The sequence below is a fragment of the Leuciscus leuciscus genome (assembly GCF_965113295.1).
Source record: "Leuciscus leuciscus genome assembly, chromosome: 4".
NCBI lineage: Eukaryota > Metazoa > Chordata > Actinopteri > Cypriniformes > Leuciscidae > Leuciscus > Leuciscus leuciscus.
This window is the reverse complement of record NC_138728.1, coordinates 6,700,716-6,717,071: the sequence shown is the minus strand read 5'-3', so window position 1 is coordinate 6,717,071 and position 16,356 is coordinate 6,700,716. Positions and strand designations below refer to the sequence as shown.

At 38.9% G+C, this 16,356-nt stretch overlaps 1 protein-coding gene across 2 annotated transcripts in view; it reads left to right on the top strand.

The window, feature by feature from the left end:
- Window positions 1–533: 533 nt before the first annotated feature.
- scube1 (signal peptide, CUB domain, EGF-like 1) overlaps window positions 534–16,356 on the top strand; it is a 64,088-nt gene continuing 48,265 nt past the window's right edge. Inside the window, exons 1-3 of one of the 2 annotated variants that reach the window (XM_082167069.1) lie at window positions 534–747; window positions 2,456–2,578; window positions 10,235–10,360. In XM_082167069.1, the coding sequence (XP_082023195.1) occupies window positions 540–747; window positions 2,456–2,578; window positions 10,235–10,360 (457 nt within the window). In that variant the 5' untranslated portion in view covers window positions 534–539. The remainder of the gene's footprint in view (window positions 748–2,455; window positions 2,579–10,234; window positions 10,361–16,356) is intronic. The other variant, XM_082167070.1, reaches the window with a different exon arrangement.

The window sequence follows — 16,356 nt, the reverse complement described above, 5'->3', positions numbered from 1 at the left end:
ATTCCGTCGGCAGGGGGCAGTATGACCTCTCCTGTAATTGGTATTTTATTGATTACCTGGCTTTAAATAAGCAGCTACTCTCACACAACCAAAACTCAAAAGCGATTTTTCTTTTTGTTGAACTATAAAGTTCAACTTTTAACATTCTGAGATGATTAGATTAATCCAAACTGAGAAACCCTTTAAGTAGGCAATGTTTAAATGTCCATTTAACAATTCCCTACTGGGAAATGCTATAGATATGCTATCAGTTACATTTGTTAAATTTATTGTCATAATTCAGACTGTTATTGCTTTTGAACTTTTTCATATGACATATAATGACCCTATCTATCTATCTATCTATCTATCTATCTATCTATCTATCTATCTATCTATCTATCTATCTATCTATCTATCTATCTATCTATCTAGATTTAGGCGCGCAGAGAGAGAGAGAGAGAGAGAGAGAGAGAGAGAGAGCTCTCTGTGCCTCTCTCTCTCTCTCTCTCTCTCTCTCTCTCTGTCCCCCTTTCTTCCACCTCCCATCTCCTCCTCAAATGTGCGCAAGCCAATCAGCAGGCGGCTGGAGCTCTCGTGCTCTCTCTGCCAGCAGCAGAAATCCTTCTTATCAAAGAAACGCACAACTGGAGAAGTCCATTCACTCACAGCCTCTAACCATGGGTCCTGCCTGCTTCTCCTGGGACGTCTGTTTGTTTTTCCTCCTCATAAATACTTTGGATGTCATGGGAAATGTTGCAGTCGCAGGTAAGTGTTCCATTCTATTAATAATTTTTTCTGTATCTTTCACATCATTTTTACTTTACACATAAACTTTTAACACCTGATATTGGCTATAATTCAGTGGTTGCATGTTTGTATGCAAATTATTTCAGTGTAATTGCAACAAATTCTGTATTATTAATTATTATTGCATTCATCTAAAAAAAAAAAAAATTGTCATGATATTTAAAATATTGCGCTCTCGTTATTGACATAAGACGGAATAAGGCATTTGAACGCGTTTAACGCGCAGTTTTATGCTCTTGATATTTCTTAAGGAGAGCTCCTCGAACTCCCATAGGGTCTATAGGAACATGAGCCGCCCTGATGGGGTCTGTCCGGGGGGCTTATCGACCCCTCACTCCTCCACCACCATCAATACGCATTGTGTCTCTCCATAATGAATGCCTGGAAAAAAGTCAATAATGATACAAACAATAAAAACTGTCTGTTAGTTCTTTTTAACCACGACACGACTGAAGGATTTGTGGTATTTTATATTTTCATGTGTGTATTTTAGGTCAGACACAATGATTTTGCAAATAAACCGAGATGAATGACTCATCTCCAAATGAGTCTGACTATTGCGCATAACGGACTTTTGGTTTTCCCGGTTTTCAGTCTTTTTAAATAGACAGCACTTTAACAGATTAAAGTTATGGAATGCACAAACAAAACTTTAGAAAGGATTCTCTGTTTTTCTCTCTCTCACACACACACTTCATGTGTATTTATGGCTTGGATGTAAAGAGCGCACCGTTGCGCAAAAGGTGATTTTTACGTTTGCGTAAAGTTTAAAGAATTCACACGATTTCATGAAAAGACAAAGAAGAGTTTTTTTGGGGGGGGGGGGGGTAGTGGTGTGTCACTGTTGGGGTGACAGGATTGAGTCTACACATCAATAACCAACCAAACCACCTCCTTAACCTCTTCAAAAAGACAAAATCTCCTAATTTAGCTTTCCAACAGTCTGCTCATTCATTCATTCATTCACCTCTGTATCTGGCGCATGAATGAGCATCATTTCTGCTTTTTAGGTGTATCAATATATCACTTTATTGGACCGTTTTTCTTGGCTAAAAAGGCTAAACTTCTTCCTTCCGGACTGCCCTTGTCCTGTCTCAATAAGATTTTGTCATTTTTATTCTGTTCTGTTCAGTTTCACCTGTCTAAACCAGCAATAAGATCCCCATAAGAGAAAGTAACCTGTTCTCAGAACAGACAAAGAGTAACATTTACCACACCCTGAATCTCCTGTCAAAAGAAACACATAAAACATAGATTTTTCATTAAAGTCAATGTCTATCTAATTCAGTTTGATGAGATTGTCTTTTGTTAGATGGGTATGTGCTGCACTGAGAAGGATTAGTTGTTTCTGGAACTCATTCCTGCTCTTCTGTTTGAATGTTATTCGGTTTTGTAACCAATATGAATGAAACTGAAAGATTAATGTAATGACCCTTCTCTGTTTTCTTATTTGTATTGTACTGATTTAAATAGAGAGGCTGTCATGCTTTTAGAAACTGACCTACTATTGAAGCATTAGATTTTCGGCTGCCTTAAACCAAAAATAGGCACTTTATAAAGCATCTTCATCTAGTGAGTTCTCTATTATTTGTTGACACTATTATCCTTTCAGATCGATGTGTAACAAGCATTCAGCTAAATCTTATCCCATGTGATTACTCCACAGATGCCGACGAGTGCTCCGAAGCCACAGATGACTGTCACATCGACGCTCTCTGCCAGAACACTCCGAAGTCCTTCAAGTGCATCTGCAAGACTGGTTACAAGGGAGATGGCAAGCACTGCGAAGGTGGGCCAGACAGATCTCTCTCCTTCTGTTTCGCTCGTTCCGTCCCTGTCCGCCCGTCTCTCGCTGTCTCTCACACACACACACACACACACACTCAGTCAGGTCATCCAGCTGTTCTCTAGATCCTGCTGTGGGTCTTAATTAGTGAGGAGGAAGTTCAGTGTTAGGGTGAGAGGTGCTGGGAGGCCAAAACCTGCTCCAGTCTTTACACCTCCCTCTCCTGTTCTGCTCGAGAGCACAGCACAGCTGGAGCCAACACACACACACACACACACACACACACACACACACACACACACACGATCAGAGCGGATCACACTCACACATTCACTGAAACACTCATAGACACACATATACATCACGCCACATCTCTGTACACTCATATACATCTATTGAGCAGGTAATGGACATAGAACAATTTAGTAGTTGATCGGTATAGGTTATTTAATAGCTAATGTGATTTTTGAAGAACATAGTGACTGGAGAACAAAACAGTGATTGTCTAATTTATTAAATAATTTGTATATTTTTTCAATAAGGATGATATATATGCATTATATTACAAAAAATGATCTACAATATGTATTTTTCCAAAAAAAAGTTTTTTTTTTCTTTTTCAGAATTATAGATTGGCATTACAAAAATGTATATAAAATATGCATTTTTCCTCATACATTTCTTTCATTAAATTATATGTTTGCATAATATTAAAAATGTTATATACGATATGCATTTTTCTAAATCAATGTTTTTCCTTTACAAAATATGTTATCAGCATAACACTTTAAGTGAAAAAAATATTTTATTCATTATTTGGTTATCCTCTAATATTGTATAATGAAATACTCAAAGTTTATGCTCTATTTCTTATTTTATACTCTCAATTTCACACTTTCGTTTCATGGCTGAGCAGGTGCAGGGTGCAGTTATTGATAAATCAAGTGATGATTTTTAGGTCCAGGTTAAGTTAACCCAGGATGAAATTGTATTCAAGGATCTTGAATTTAACCATTTGTGCAAACGCACTCTCTCACGCACGCACACACACACACACACTTCTCTGACTTCTAGCTGGTGCGATTAAAGACTGCGAGCTCCATGGGCGTAATTGAGTTTGTGTGTGTCAGAGTATCACTGAGGTGCACCGAGCATGATGGACACTTTTAGAGCTGACAAACAGTCGGGTTATTCTCTCTCCCTGCTGTTTCCTGTTATTGTACGCTGTGTTCTTCATCTGTGGATTCTAGATTGTTCGTTTTGCCGCACTCTCTCCCCGTTTCACCCACATGTGTGGAGCTTGTGTTTCAGGAAAAGGGTGAAATGAGCTCTCTACCTATTATGAAACCCGAAACCAATTCTCAGTTGCATTAATGAATTAGGTGGATGTGAAACGGCATTGCACCAGACTGCTCTTCAGTTAGCGCTTGATACTCCTGTCTGAGGCCAGACAGCGTGGGCTAGAACAACATCTTTTTATTTCTCTAAGGAAACACGGGGAATGTTCTGGACTTTACAGAAGCCTTTTCCTCCCACCTTCAAACCGCAGTCTATGGTCGCGGGGCAATGAGGCTGTCAGTTATGTGGAGTCCGACCGGTCTGCTTTAGTCTATGCGTGCGTCTCTTCTCTTTTTTTTTTTCTTCTTTTCTTCTTGCTCTTATTCTGTCTGAGCGGACATTCCGTCCACAGTGTAATGTGGTGTATTGTGGGGAGTGGGGGGGCTGTTTTGTCTGGAGCAAAAAAAATCCCATTAACACCCCCAATACCCACCCTTTAATTAAAGCCCTGCGTGTTTGGCTTTGAAGAAAATTAAGAAAATGCTTGCTAACACTCTAATGCAGTCATCGTGTCTGTCTGCACATTAGTGTTACATGAAGTCTGTTGAGCATGAGGACATTCAGAACCCATCTCTTCAATATCTCAATTGTTTCTTGTAGACAACAAATAGGCTAAATGGAGACTTTTAGCTGAAGTCTCCTGCTTTTTAGATGTTTCTCCTCTGAAAAGATCCTAGCAATCCAGGTGTGTCGCAGAAAATGTCTTAAACTGTGCTCTTATTAACCAAAAGTACATTTATTTTGCTCGGAGATTGGTCTTTGGTAGACCTTTGGCCCTGTTTACACCTGGTATTAAGATGCGTTTTGCTCGATCGGATCACAAGTAGATGTGGGAGACATTTTCCTATTTACACCTGGTGTTTTAATCTGTCTCTTTTGCCCACTTTCAACCACTTCTGTTCTGATTTCTTCGAGAGGAGGGTCTACTGGCGGGTACATTTATGGGCTTTTTCAGATCTTTTGCGGCTATTCGAACACATTCGACCACATGAGCGTTTACACTACCAAAGCAATCCGGTCGAATGCGTTTTCGACCACCTCTGGAAGTTGTTGAAAACGTTTTAGACCCCATTTACACCTGTATTTAGCGTCGTTGACTTGTGATCTGATCGATCAAACGCATGTGGGTGTAAACAGGGCCTCTGTCTCAGCAGTTTCTCATAATTGCAGACCATTCATTAGAAAAAATAATCATAAATAAGATCTACTGACCGTCTCAGTTGTTTCTCCTATACACCAATGAGATGAAATGGAGGTCAGATGGAGTCTCCTGATTTCTCAGGTGTTTCTCCTAAGAAAAAGACCCCAGTAATCTCAAATGTGTCTCATCTGAAGTTTCAGAAGAGATCTCAACAGTGTCATGTGCTCAGATTTGCCAACATACCAAAGTCTGCAAAAGATCTCAAATGTTTCTCATCTAATTTCTTTAAGATCATATAATCTGAGCTATGCTATTCACATTAATTTGAATTTATAGCTCTACACCCTTCCTATATGTCGACTATTTCTCCTAAGTAGTTTCAGAAAGGTTTCCTTTGGGTTTTCTAAATAAATATTAGTTTAAGTCTTTGTGGTGACTGCTCAGTAAATTCAGTCAGCTGGTCCCCAAGCCCACTGCAATTCATTATTGCCTTTTTAGCTTTGTGCTCATATAGAATTATTGAATATATTTGCTATTGTTTGAATCTTTAACATGGTTTTTATAATGTATTGCAGATAAACCTCACTTTAACTGGTGATATACAGACACAACAAAACTGTAATTTAATTGTAATTGTGACATTTGAAAAGTGCTGCTTCTCTACTATCATGCGTGATTCTGAATATTGTTTTGCATGTTTCTGTCATTGTAAAGTCAAGGGATATGTTGTCTGTGATTTGTAAACCTGCTTTGCGTTATGTATTTGATGTTTTTTTAGGGCTGGTAGACTTCATTTAAACACTGTAAAATGCATCTAATGGTTTTTCCTACAGTAGACGGCACTATGCAATTAAAATGCCTTTTGTAGGTTCATTCCCCTCAAAACGTAAACACAGTGGCTTTGTGCCAGTGTCAAAACATTGCTCTGTTTGTTTGAGCATCCCGACCAGCATGACACAGCAACATTGGCTCAACCAATGCCGTGAGTTGGGGGCGGGACTATTGGTTTGTTTGACTAATGAAAGGGAAACTCATTTTCATTTGGCGACTTTGAAATGACACAGTACTGACTCAGTTTATATGCTTTAAAGACAAAATATTATAATTATATATATACAAATTATGGCATGAGATGACATAGTCATGGCATAGCACTTCCTTCCTAACCCTTTTGGGTTTTATTGATTATGCAAATTGATTAATTGATGAGCTTTCTCAGTTGGGAAGCTCAGAAGGGAATCCCCACAGATCTTAAATCCCCAGAGGCTAGTGTGGGGATTTCACTGCTGGGTTTATTTGCAGGGTAGGGAAAGAGATTAAACAAAGCTTGTAAAGATGACTCAGCATCGGGACTATGGGTCAGTCAGTTTAACCTGGAGAAAATGGTCTTGTCCGCCTTTTTATTCATTCTTTCTCTCATTCCCTCCATCCTCTTTTTATACCTGTGAAAGAGGACGAATTGTCGCTGCTTTACTGAATAAGTGCCCTAGTCTCTGCTTGTGTGTAGACTGAGATGGATTGTGTGTGTAGTTGTGTTTCTGAGTGTGTGTTTGTATGTTTCGATGAGAAAATGATAGATAAGGGCATGGGGGGTGGTGAGGTAGAGACAGATAAATGGAATGAGAGATGAAGGTGTCGGCCCATTACTAGGCCATTGTCTGCCTGGTGTCTGCGGACTCATCACAGAGCTGTCAATGCTCTGATTGGCTGAGTGTGCCCACCATTCATCCCTGACCCTCCCCTCACAGGACACTTCAGTCTCTTTACTGCTTTATGTGCCACCACACGCGCGCGCACACACACACACACACACACACTGAAAATCTTAAAATCATAAAATCATTACAGGACAGTTACAAAATGAAAATTGTGGAGTGGCATATAATTAATCTAAAACTTTTTTTAAACAGCATTTTTAATTATTCTATAGTTGTTATCATTCAAAAGTTTGGGGTGAGTAAAAGTGTCAGTAAATATATTTTTTAACGTTACAAAGATTTATATTTCAAACATATGCTGTTCTCTTGAACTTTCTATTCATAAAAAAAACAAAAAAACTTTGTTTTCAACATTGATAAATAAATTAGCTTATTAGAATGAATTCTGAAGTGTCATGTGACATTGACAGTTGGACTAATGGTTATTGAAAATTCAGCTTTGCCATCTCAGGAATAAATTATATATTGAAATATGTTTTTTTTAAGTTGTCATTTTCACATTGTATTTTTGATCAAATAAATGCAGCCTTGCACAAGGACGATAACTATAATGATAATGGAATAGTTCTAAAATAAGATATAGTTATTTTTTATATAGTTATGATAAAAAAAATCATTCTGAATATAAAAGAATAGCATTCTACACGACAACAACGGCACAGAAGAACGATTTTCCAGCTGATGAATGAGAAAAACAATGACAGCTCGAGCATTTAAAGTGGCAGATGACAAAACTGCATGATAAACAGAATGATATCGTCCGCGGATGTGGAATCTAATATTGTTATCTTTATAATTATTGTTCTTTGTGTGAATGGGCCTTAAGGGACTTCATTCAAAAACAATTTTTAAAAATCCTACCGGTAATGTAAACTTTTTATGGCATCATATTAATTGAGACTGCATGCAATATTTGCACTTTTTTCACTTTTATAGAAAATGTTTTGCTTTGTTTCACAGGACCTTCGGGAAAGATTACAAAATTATCCTTTACAGTATAGCTGAGACAAACATTGCCCCTTATTCAGTACATATGTAGAGCTAAACCTAAAATCTTTATGTCGAAGGTTCAACCTAACTGTGAATGTGTGATTTCTGAAACAGAGTTTTATTTATAATAACGTGCAAATTAATTATGAAGGAAGGACTAACATTTTGTTTAAAAGTTGCATTCAAAATCTACTTGCCTCCAAAAATGTAAGGAGACACAGATTTCAGTTTATATGGGCATTACACTTCTTTACTGTTATCTGCTATAGCTCACCAGTACTAAATAACAGGAGTGGGAAACTTTACAAAAACACACATTAGCAAGGTGTCATTGTTTGTCCCTTTCCTAAGTTATGAAAATGGCTTTTTGCAGTACCCCTCCTTCCTTTGCTCCCTGCATGGCACGTTTTTCAGCAGTTAGGATTTGGGCATGTGTATATTAGGCCATAGGGGTGTTGAGGTGTTGCCTCCCGCGGGCTCCACCCCTGCTGAGGTGTTAGCGGAGGTGCTTAATCTGCCTGATGGGATGTTGAGCGTAAACACTTCTCCTTCAATTAGAGATCAGCTCGTGTCAACGGCGGAAATGGCGACCTGTTAGCAGCCCGACCTGTCAGCTCGCTGCCGGCCCGTATCAACAACAGCTCCGGGACAGGAAGTCTGTCAGCTGGAAGCTAACTAGCCGTCCCGCTCTTTAACATCCCCGTCCCCCTCACACCTTCACTGGCAGCTCATATACAGCTTGTAACCCTTGCTAACGGCCACAACACGCACGGACACCTAAAAACACTGTCACCTCGACTCTCGCTCGTTTTCTTACAGTTCTCGGGATGGATTGTCTTTATAATGCATTAGTGTAATGCCACTGACGGACATATTGTGTCTCATTCAGTTCAATTGTGTGGATTCATTTGAACTTCATTTGAAATTCCACCCTGTTCATGACACATATGATACACACATGAATTTGTGCCTTGTTATAATTTTAATGAATTTGGAGTATTTTAAATAAGCGACTACATGCTTGATAGGTCATTTGCATAGAATACGCCCAAACCATCTCCATCTTGTACAGCATTTCGTCACTCACAGCAAACATATGACACTATCTTAAGACACGCTCGCCTGAGAGTACACGCAGAAACATCCTCAAGCAATACTATAAGTGTGCCATCCTCAAAACCACTTTAAACACAATAAACACCTTTAATACAGATCCATATATTACAGGCCTCTCATTAGGAAGCTGTACACACACGTATCTGCGTTTTTTTATACAGAGGAACCTTGCAGCTCAAGCTATTATGCACCTTTTCTTACTCTATAGCCTAAATTATGAAATATAGATTGAATATCTATGTATTAAAGTTCATCTTAACGTGATTTATAAGGCCACCCAGAGTATGTGATTTTTGCATAAATTGCATCTTAAAGTAAAGTAAAGTTCATGAAAGTGTATCGTGTGTTTTTTTTTTTTATTAAAACGTTCACACACACTTAGTGAATGAGACTCAATGTGTTATTTTAAAGTCATTTCACAATGTGAAAAAATTGGGTCATGAAGCGCTCTTCAGGAGCATGTTCACTAAAACGGTAATGAAACATGAACCTTTTGTTTGCTCCAGAGTGTTTATGGATGTTTTCATGATGAGTTGGCTCAGGGTTTGTCTACTGTGATGGCCCTTTTTCCTCAAAATAAGCCAAAACCGACACTCTTTGATAGACAAAAGAAATAAACAACAAATAAAATACTAGTGAAGTATTTATGCCTCCATAATTTTAGTGTATATCTGTGTGTGTATGATTTGTGTTTGTGGCATGAGCATGTGCGCTTGAATGTGTGTTACTGTGAGCTCGAAATTTGACTGTCTAAATAGATTTTCAGTTTTGCAAAGAAAAACAAAACATTCTTAAACGCAGTTCTCACTGTCCTCAAAGCCACAGTTGCACAACGTGAGTGTTATTTGTGGGAAATAATGTGGATATTTTTAGTTTGTGCCGTATGTCTCCAAGTGCACAAGCCAGGTTTATTAAATCACACACTCCGAGGTATACAGAACACGAAGCAGATACCCGCTATCATTGTCTGGCAGAGAACAGACACGTTCTGTCTATCTGATTTCAATGTATTCAAGTGTGTGAGTGAAAGAGAAAGAAATATTGTGTTTATTTTAGTGTCCCCACTTACGTCTGTCTGCTGTACAGACTCATGGCCCTAATGGAGGCTTGTTTCATAAGCCAACTGTTCCTAAAACTTCCTATTTAACCTCTGCTTAGTATCACTAACATGATTTGACTTTTTAGTAGTCTTAAGAGTTAACCTAAGGGGTTAACAAACCCCTAACCTAAGTGTTAAACTTCGGTGTGTAACTCATACTGTTTGTGTTATGGACATTTGTCTGATCTGTACTGACTCAATGTGATGTTTTGTGTTTACTGACTCAATTGTGTGTGTGTGTGTGCTGTCTTTTCCAGATATGGACGAGTGTGAAAACGACTACAATGGCGGATGTGTTCACGACTGCATCAATATCCCCGGGAACTACAGGTGCACATGCTACGATGGATTCATGCTGGCAGACGACGGGCACAACTGTCTTGGTAAGACGCTAGAGAGAAAAATACACACTCGGTTGCCTCTCTTGACGGATTTACAGATGAGCTACTCCCTTGTCATCTCTTTGCCCGGCTAATGACCTCTGTAATGACCCCCTCCGCATACGTAAACAAATCAGCCTCGGCGATCTTTCCGTGCAGCGCCTCGGAAAAGGCCAGCCGAGTGCGTCTAGCGCCAGTATTCCATCCCCGTTCTGACAGGAGCACGCCAACAGGAACCTTGCGATTATTTTCATCTCTTAAAAATGTCACCCAAATGTCACCAGTGGCGCAATCGCCTCCAATTCCCAGAAATCGGCAGTCAGGTCCGATGTTTATGTTAGCGGTTAAAAATGGAAGTAGGGGAAGAAAAGGCTGAGAGAAAATTAATAACTTGGCATCTCATATTTATTGAAATAGTTCAAAGATGAAATTCCATGACCCGGAGAGTTAGGTCCGGGTCTCATGGTTTTTGCTGGATTGCTGTGGGGATTCAGGAATTCGTTAAAAAGTGTGTTTTTTGTAGCGAGTCCGTCTGCGTTACTGCTCTAAGTGAGTGCAGATGTGTCTTTGGTCAAAAGCGACTTATCAACCTGAAGTGTGGTGGCTCTCTATAGTGTCACTGTGACCACGTATTTCAGTGTCGCGAGAGATAAAGATGTTCGTCTTAGCAAGCTGGATGAAGAACTTGAACCGCTTTCATCTCATCTCCTCTCTGCTCTCATAATCCAAAGCAAATATGTGTGCCGAGCGGAGTTTCAGGATGCTGAGGTCATCATTTTTCATTAGACGTTGTAATGATGATGGATCCCAGAGCAGGACATCAGGGCTCAGACCTTCAGAGACCTTTAGCGCCTCCTCTGCCTTGCTACAACAGCTTGCACAATTTCATCAGATTTCTTTTCCTAATATTTTTCCATTTCAAACCAAAACTGTGGTGTACAGTGATGACATCAGATAGTAATACCATGGTTTTTGATATTACGTACTACTTAAAGGTGAAGTATGTAGTTTCCAACGCGATCTTGTGAGAATTCGTAAGTATTGCACTAGTTGGCGATTTCGTATGTACAATTAAACGTATGATTTGTAGGTGAAGTTTGTGTCCATGAATGCTTTTTTTCCCCCGAGGCTAGTGTATTTTTCCAATTGGTTTCAATGGGAGTGCCGTGTTTTTTTACAACGCCAGCAACTTGACGAGGTGCTTGATCAGTCTAGTGTTTTTTTTACGGTCGAGAGTTGAAGAATATTAAACTTTGAGTAAAACACAGCGCTCATCAATGTCACTTTTTACCTAGTCGTCCAATCACAGTGAAGGAGGGACGGGACAAATACCACAGTGACCAACCGCGCCACATCCTGCTGGGACAACAGCAACAGAAGACAACAAGAGGCACAACAACGGAACAAAATCATTGAAAACAAGAGCAAATGCTTAATTTTTATATTCAGAAACAAACTGTCTGGGAAATCAGATATATCAGATATATTCGTATATAGCACATATAGCATCTCAACTAAAAAAAATACTCTCAAGTGCCCGCATCAAGACGTTTTCAGAAGAGCGCTGGTGTTTTCAGCTGGCTAAAAACTTTGTATGATCCGAGTGATTTGTAAGTAAAACATGACAATGAAGGTCCACCTCTAATCACACCCCAGTTGACAATATTGTATGAATATTGGCCAATGAAAGCTGTGATGGAATCCAGATCTTCTGCTGTCAGTGTGAAGGTCTGGCTACGTGTGACTTGTGGAACATAAGCAGATTGCAAAAAAAAAAAAAAAAACGTATGAATGAGATTGTACGAATTCATAAGAAATCGAAACCAATTTACTAAAATACTTACAAACTGTCATAATTTCTGTGCCACTAGAAGCCCCTAACAGAACATGTGAAAAGCAATGAATGTTTGCAAACAGTCCCTTCGATTTCTATTCTTAGGCCAAAAAATAGTCCCGCCTCCAAATCACACAATTGGTTGAGCCACTATTGCGAACATTTGCTCTTCATTTTGTTGCAATTGTGCGAACAAAATCAGGCAGGTCAATGCATTCATGTTAATCTGAGCAAAATCACTTGAATTCAAGTCTTCTATGCTTTCTGAATTCATAGGTATAAACTTTAACAGATTGGCCTTAAACACGCAAGGTGATTCTAGTGACGTGGGGATTACACAACACACATTTAATGACTATTTACATTGTACTCCCAGTTATTTCTTAGAATACTATGGTCCAGCCATGGTACTATGTCCAAAAAAACCAAGGTATTACCATAATACATTGTCTTAAACTGTGATAATGCTATATGTTACTCTATTTCTATGACTCTTTCCTTCATAATCAAACCATTCTTTACTTTCTCTAACTTTTCTTTTTATCCTTCTTCTCCTTAAAATCTCTCTCTTTCTTCCATTCTGTCTTTGCACACACTCTCCCTCTCTCTCCGCATTTTCTTGGTTATCTTGGCTGTGGGTCTCTTTGGAGTAACTCCAGGCTGTTTCCCTAGAGGCGATAGACTTGCCTTCTATTTGACATCTTTATTGTGGAATGTCTCAAATACAAGCCTAAATGATGGCTCTGGGAACTAAGACAAGGCCGTAGAGGGCCATCAGCGGCATTGCGGGGGCTCTCCTGTCCGAGCCCCCCTCCTTCTGCTGCTCTTGTTATGCCTTTCCCTCCGCTTCCAGTTTTCTGTCTGACTCGCTACTTTTCTATTCCCCTTTTTTCTGTCTTGTCCTCTCTCCTGGATTGAATCTGTTTCTGTCTGTCTTTGTCTCAGCCCCTGTCCTCCACCTCTACCTAGAAATAGATTGACACAGAAAAAGTGAATCATTTAGAGATTTTACTCTCCTTGTCCTCTTCTTTGACTTGCATGCAGTATCAGTCACTTTAATCTTCGTTTGAGAGGTTTAAATGAAAGATTTGTGGCTTAAAGTTTATTACCACATGAAATGATTCCAACTTGTCCCTCAGTTTTTAAAAAAGGGCTAAAATTGCCTTTAGATCTTAACTTGTGCTGAACTCGAAACACTCAATGAAACACTTTCACACACACGTCATATGGCGCTTTGTAACGTTTCCTCCTCATGCACTCTCTTATGTCTGCTTAATGCTGATGTTTCTCATTCACACATCATCTGTGTGTGTTTGTTTGCTCTTTCAAAACCTCATTCGTTCTCATTGGCGCTTTACCGTCATATGAAGTGTTGTCATAGCACCCCTCATGTTTCTCACTGGCATGTGTGCGCATTATGGCAAGTTCAGATGGAAGTGAAACCTACAAACTATTGACCTTCTCGAAAGGTTAAATGAATCATGTTTATGACGACCTTTTCCTCTAATCTCTTTTTTGTCTATTTGACATTCTCTTTCTATTTAATTTTCTCCAAGTATGTATTGCTTAACCTTTTCCAACTCACTTCTACATAATTAATGGCTTCTTTTTAACTCAATTTTTACATTTTCTGATGAAAATGCAATTGGTGTCTGCTCATACAAAACTTAGCGTCACAAGGATGTTGTGGACGGTTGCTATGTAGTTATTAAAGTGTTTTAAGTGCTTGCTTGGGTGTTAGTTTAAAAGTATAATCATAAATCGTAAAGTTGTAATTGTGTAAGCTGCAGTTACAAGAAGTTTAGAAATGGGCTTTCATAGATCTTAGCTATTTAAAATGACATTATGTGAGGGGCTAAGCCATTTGGCATAATATTTTTAAGCAACTTCAGAGACAAATGGCCAGAAAGTGTATGACTTGTATTCACTGTACTTGGGCTATAGTTAGATTCTTTTCAGCCACCAATAATAGTACTCGGTTTAAAAGTAGTTTTGTTTAAAACCATTCCACATACACCCAACCAAAAGTAATAGCACATAGGATGAGCAATAGCAATAGTGATGCTTGCCTTAATGTGGCTTGTGCCTCTGATTACGCTCTGCATAAACACACACACACACACACACACATTCACAGAGTGTGTTCAAACAAACCTACTGAGCGCTAACCAAACCGCAAGCTCTTTGAAATGGGACGGAAATCAGTGCTGTGGCTTGTCTGCCTGGCTGATCTTGTGTAGGAAGTCGTTTTAGATCTCCACATGTTAACAAGTTAAAGCTTTAATTGATTTAAGATTGGCTAATGGGGAGCTGATTAAAGAGCGTTTTACTGCAGTTCCTCTGTCTTTTTCATTTCCATTCTTATTTGTTTTCGCTCTATGTGCAGGCAGCTGGACTCAATGTGTTGATCATTTGGCCCTTTTTTTTTATGAATGCCTGCGTTGCCGCTGCTGTTTATTTATCTTTTGGCTGCTTTTCCCCTCTCGTTCCAACATCAGAATGGGAGAAGAGAACTCATATAGTTAGAATTACAACTCGGGTGATGTTGTAACTGAGGTCACTTTAAACAAGAGAATTCTCAGTATACTATTCTGTTGAGTTGTGTTCACTTCACTTCGATTCACTTCAGTTTAGTTCAATTCAGGTCTTTTCTGTTCGCTTCTCTTCTATTGAATTCATTTCACTTCATTTCTATTTTATTTTGTTCTGTTTGTGTTGCTTCGCTTCACTTCTTCATGTCACTATTGTTCTGTTCTCTTGGCTTTGCTTTACTTTCTGTTCTGTTCTGTTCACTTCTGTTGAGTTAATTTCTCTTCACTTCCATTTTGTCCTTTTCTGTTTTTCACTTCACTTTGCTTTACTTTACTTCACTTCACTTCACTTCACTTCACTTCACTTCACTTCACTTCACTTCACTTCACTTCACTTCACTTCACTTCACTTCACTTCACTCGTGTTCTGTTGTTCTCAATTCTTTTTAAGTTCATTTCACTTCAATTTTGTTGTGTTCTGTCCTCTTCTGTTCTGTTAACTTTTGTTGAGTTAATTTCACTTCACTTCTATATTGTCTTGTTTGGTTTGTCGCTTAACTTTGCTTCTGTTCAGTTCATTTCTTAATTTCACTTCTATTCTGTCCTCTTCTGTTCTGTTAACTTCTGTTAAGGTAATGTCACTTCTTCTATTTTGTCTTGTTCTGTTCATTTCTCTACTGTTCTGTTCTGTTTACTTCACCTCCGTTTACATCTGTTGAGTTAATTTCACTTCACTTCTGTTCAGTTCTTTTGTGTTCTGTTTACTTCTGTTCCATTTAGTTTTCTTCACTTCTCACTTCTCACCTCTTACTCTTTTTTTTGTTTTGCTCTTTCACTTTTATTCTGTCCTCTATTTCACTCTTAATTTCCTCCTCCCTCATCCTTCCTCTCTCTCTCTCTCTCTCTCTCTCTCTCTCTCTCTCTCTCTCTCTCTCTCTCTCTCGCTCTCTCTCGCTCTCTCTCGCTCTCTCTCTCTCTCCTGTTGTGTCATGTCATCTTAGATCTTTTCCAAATTAAAGTTTACACAAGAGCAATCAAACAAAACAAAAGCATTCTAGTTTAAACTTGCAGGCCGGGATGCCAGGGCTCTTGTTTAAATTTTGGCAGAGAGTGCCTTAATTGAGAGATGACAGCTGAAATGTTATTTTTTCCCCTCCTTTTAAAGCAAGAGAGTGCTGTCACACTGATGATATCTGTTTCCATTTCCACATTAAACACGGCACACAACACGCTCGCAGCTATAGAGTCACTCGAGACAGAGGCAGCCAGCATGTCTTCTCCAAACCCTCCTATCAAATATTACTCTTGTCCGTAAATAAGAAGCAAGCCACAACCACTGGATTGTAACATGCGGCAATAAAGAGATAAAAGCTTGTGATCTGGGTGGCCTTATATGTGATATTTCCCTGCATCTATTCCGGCAACCTACAAAATAGCAACATGTAATTTTATTAGAAGGGTCAAGGTGAGATATCATCCACAATGTTGCATTAATTCTTTAAATACTGGTAAACACTGTAAATGAAGATTGCAAAATGTTTTTTTTTTTAAAGAAATTAATACTTTTATTCAGTAAGGACATATTAAATTCTGTGTCTTTAGCAGTAAATCATATCTGGGAATCAGGAAACTTA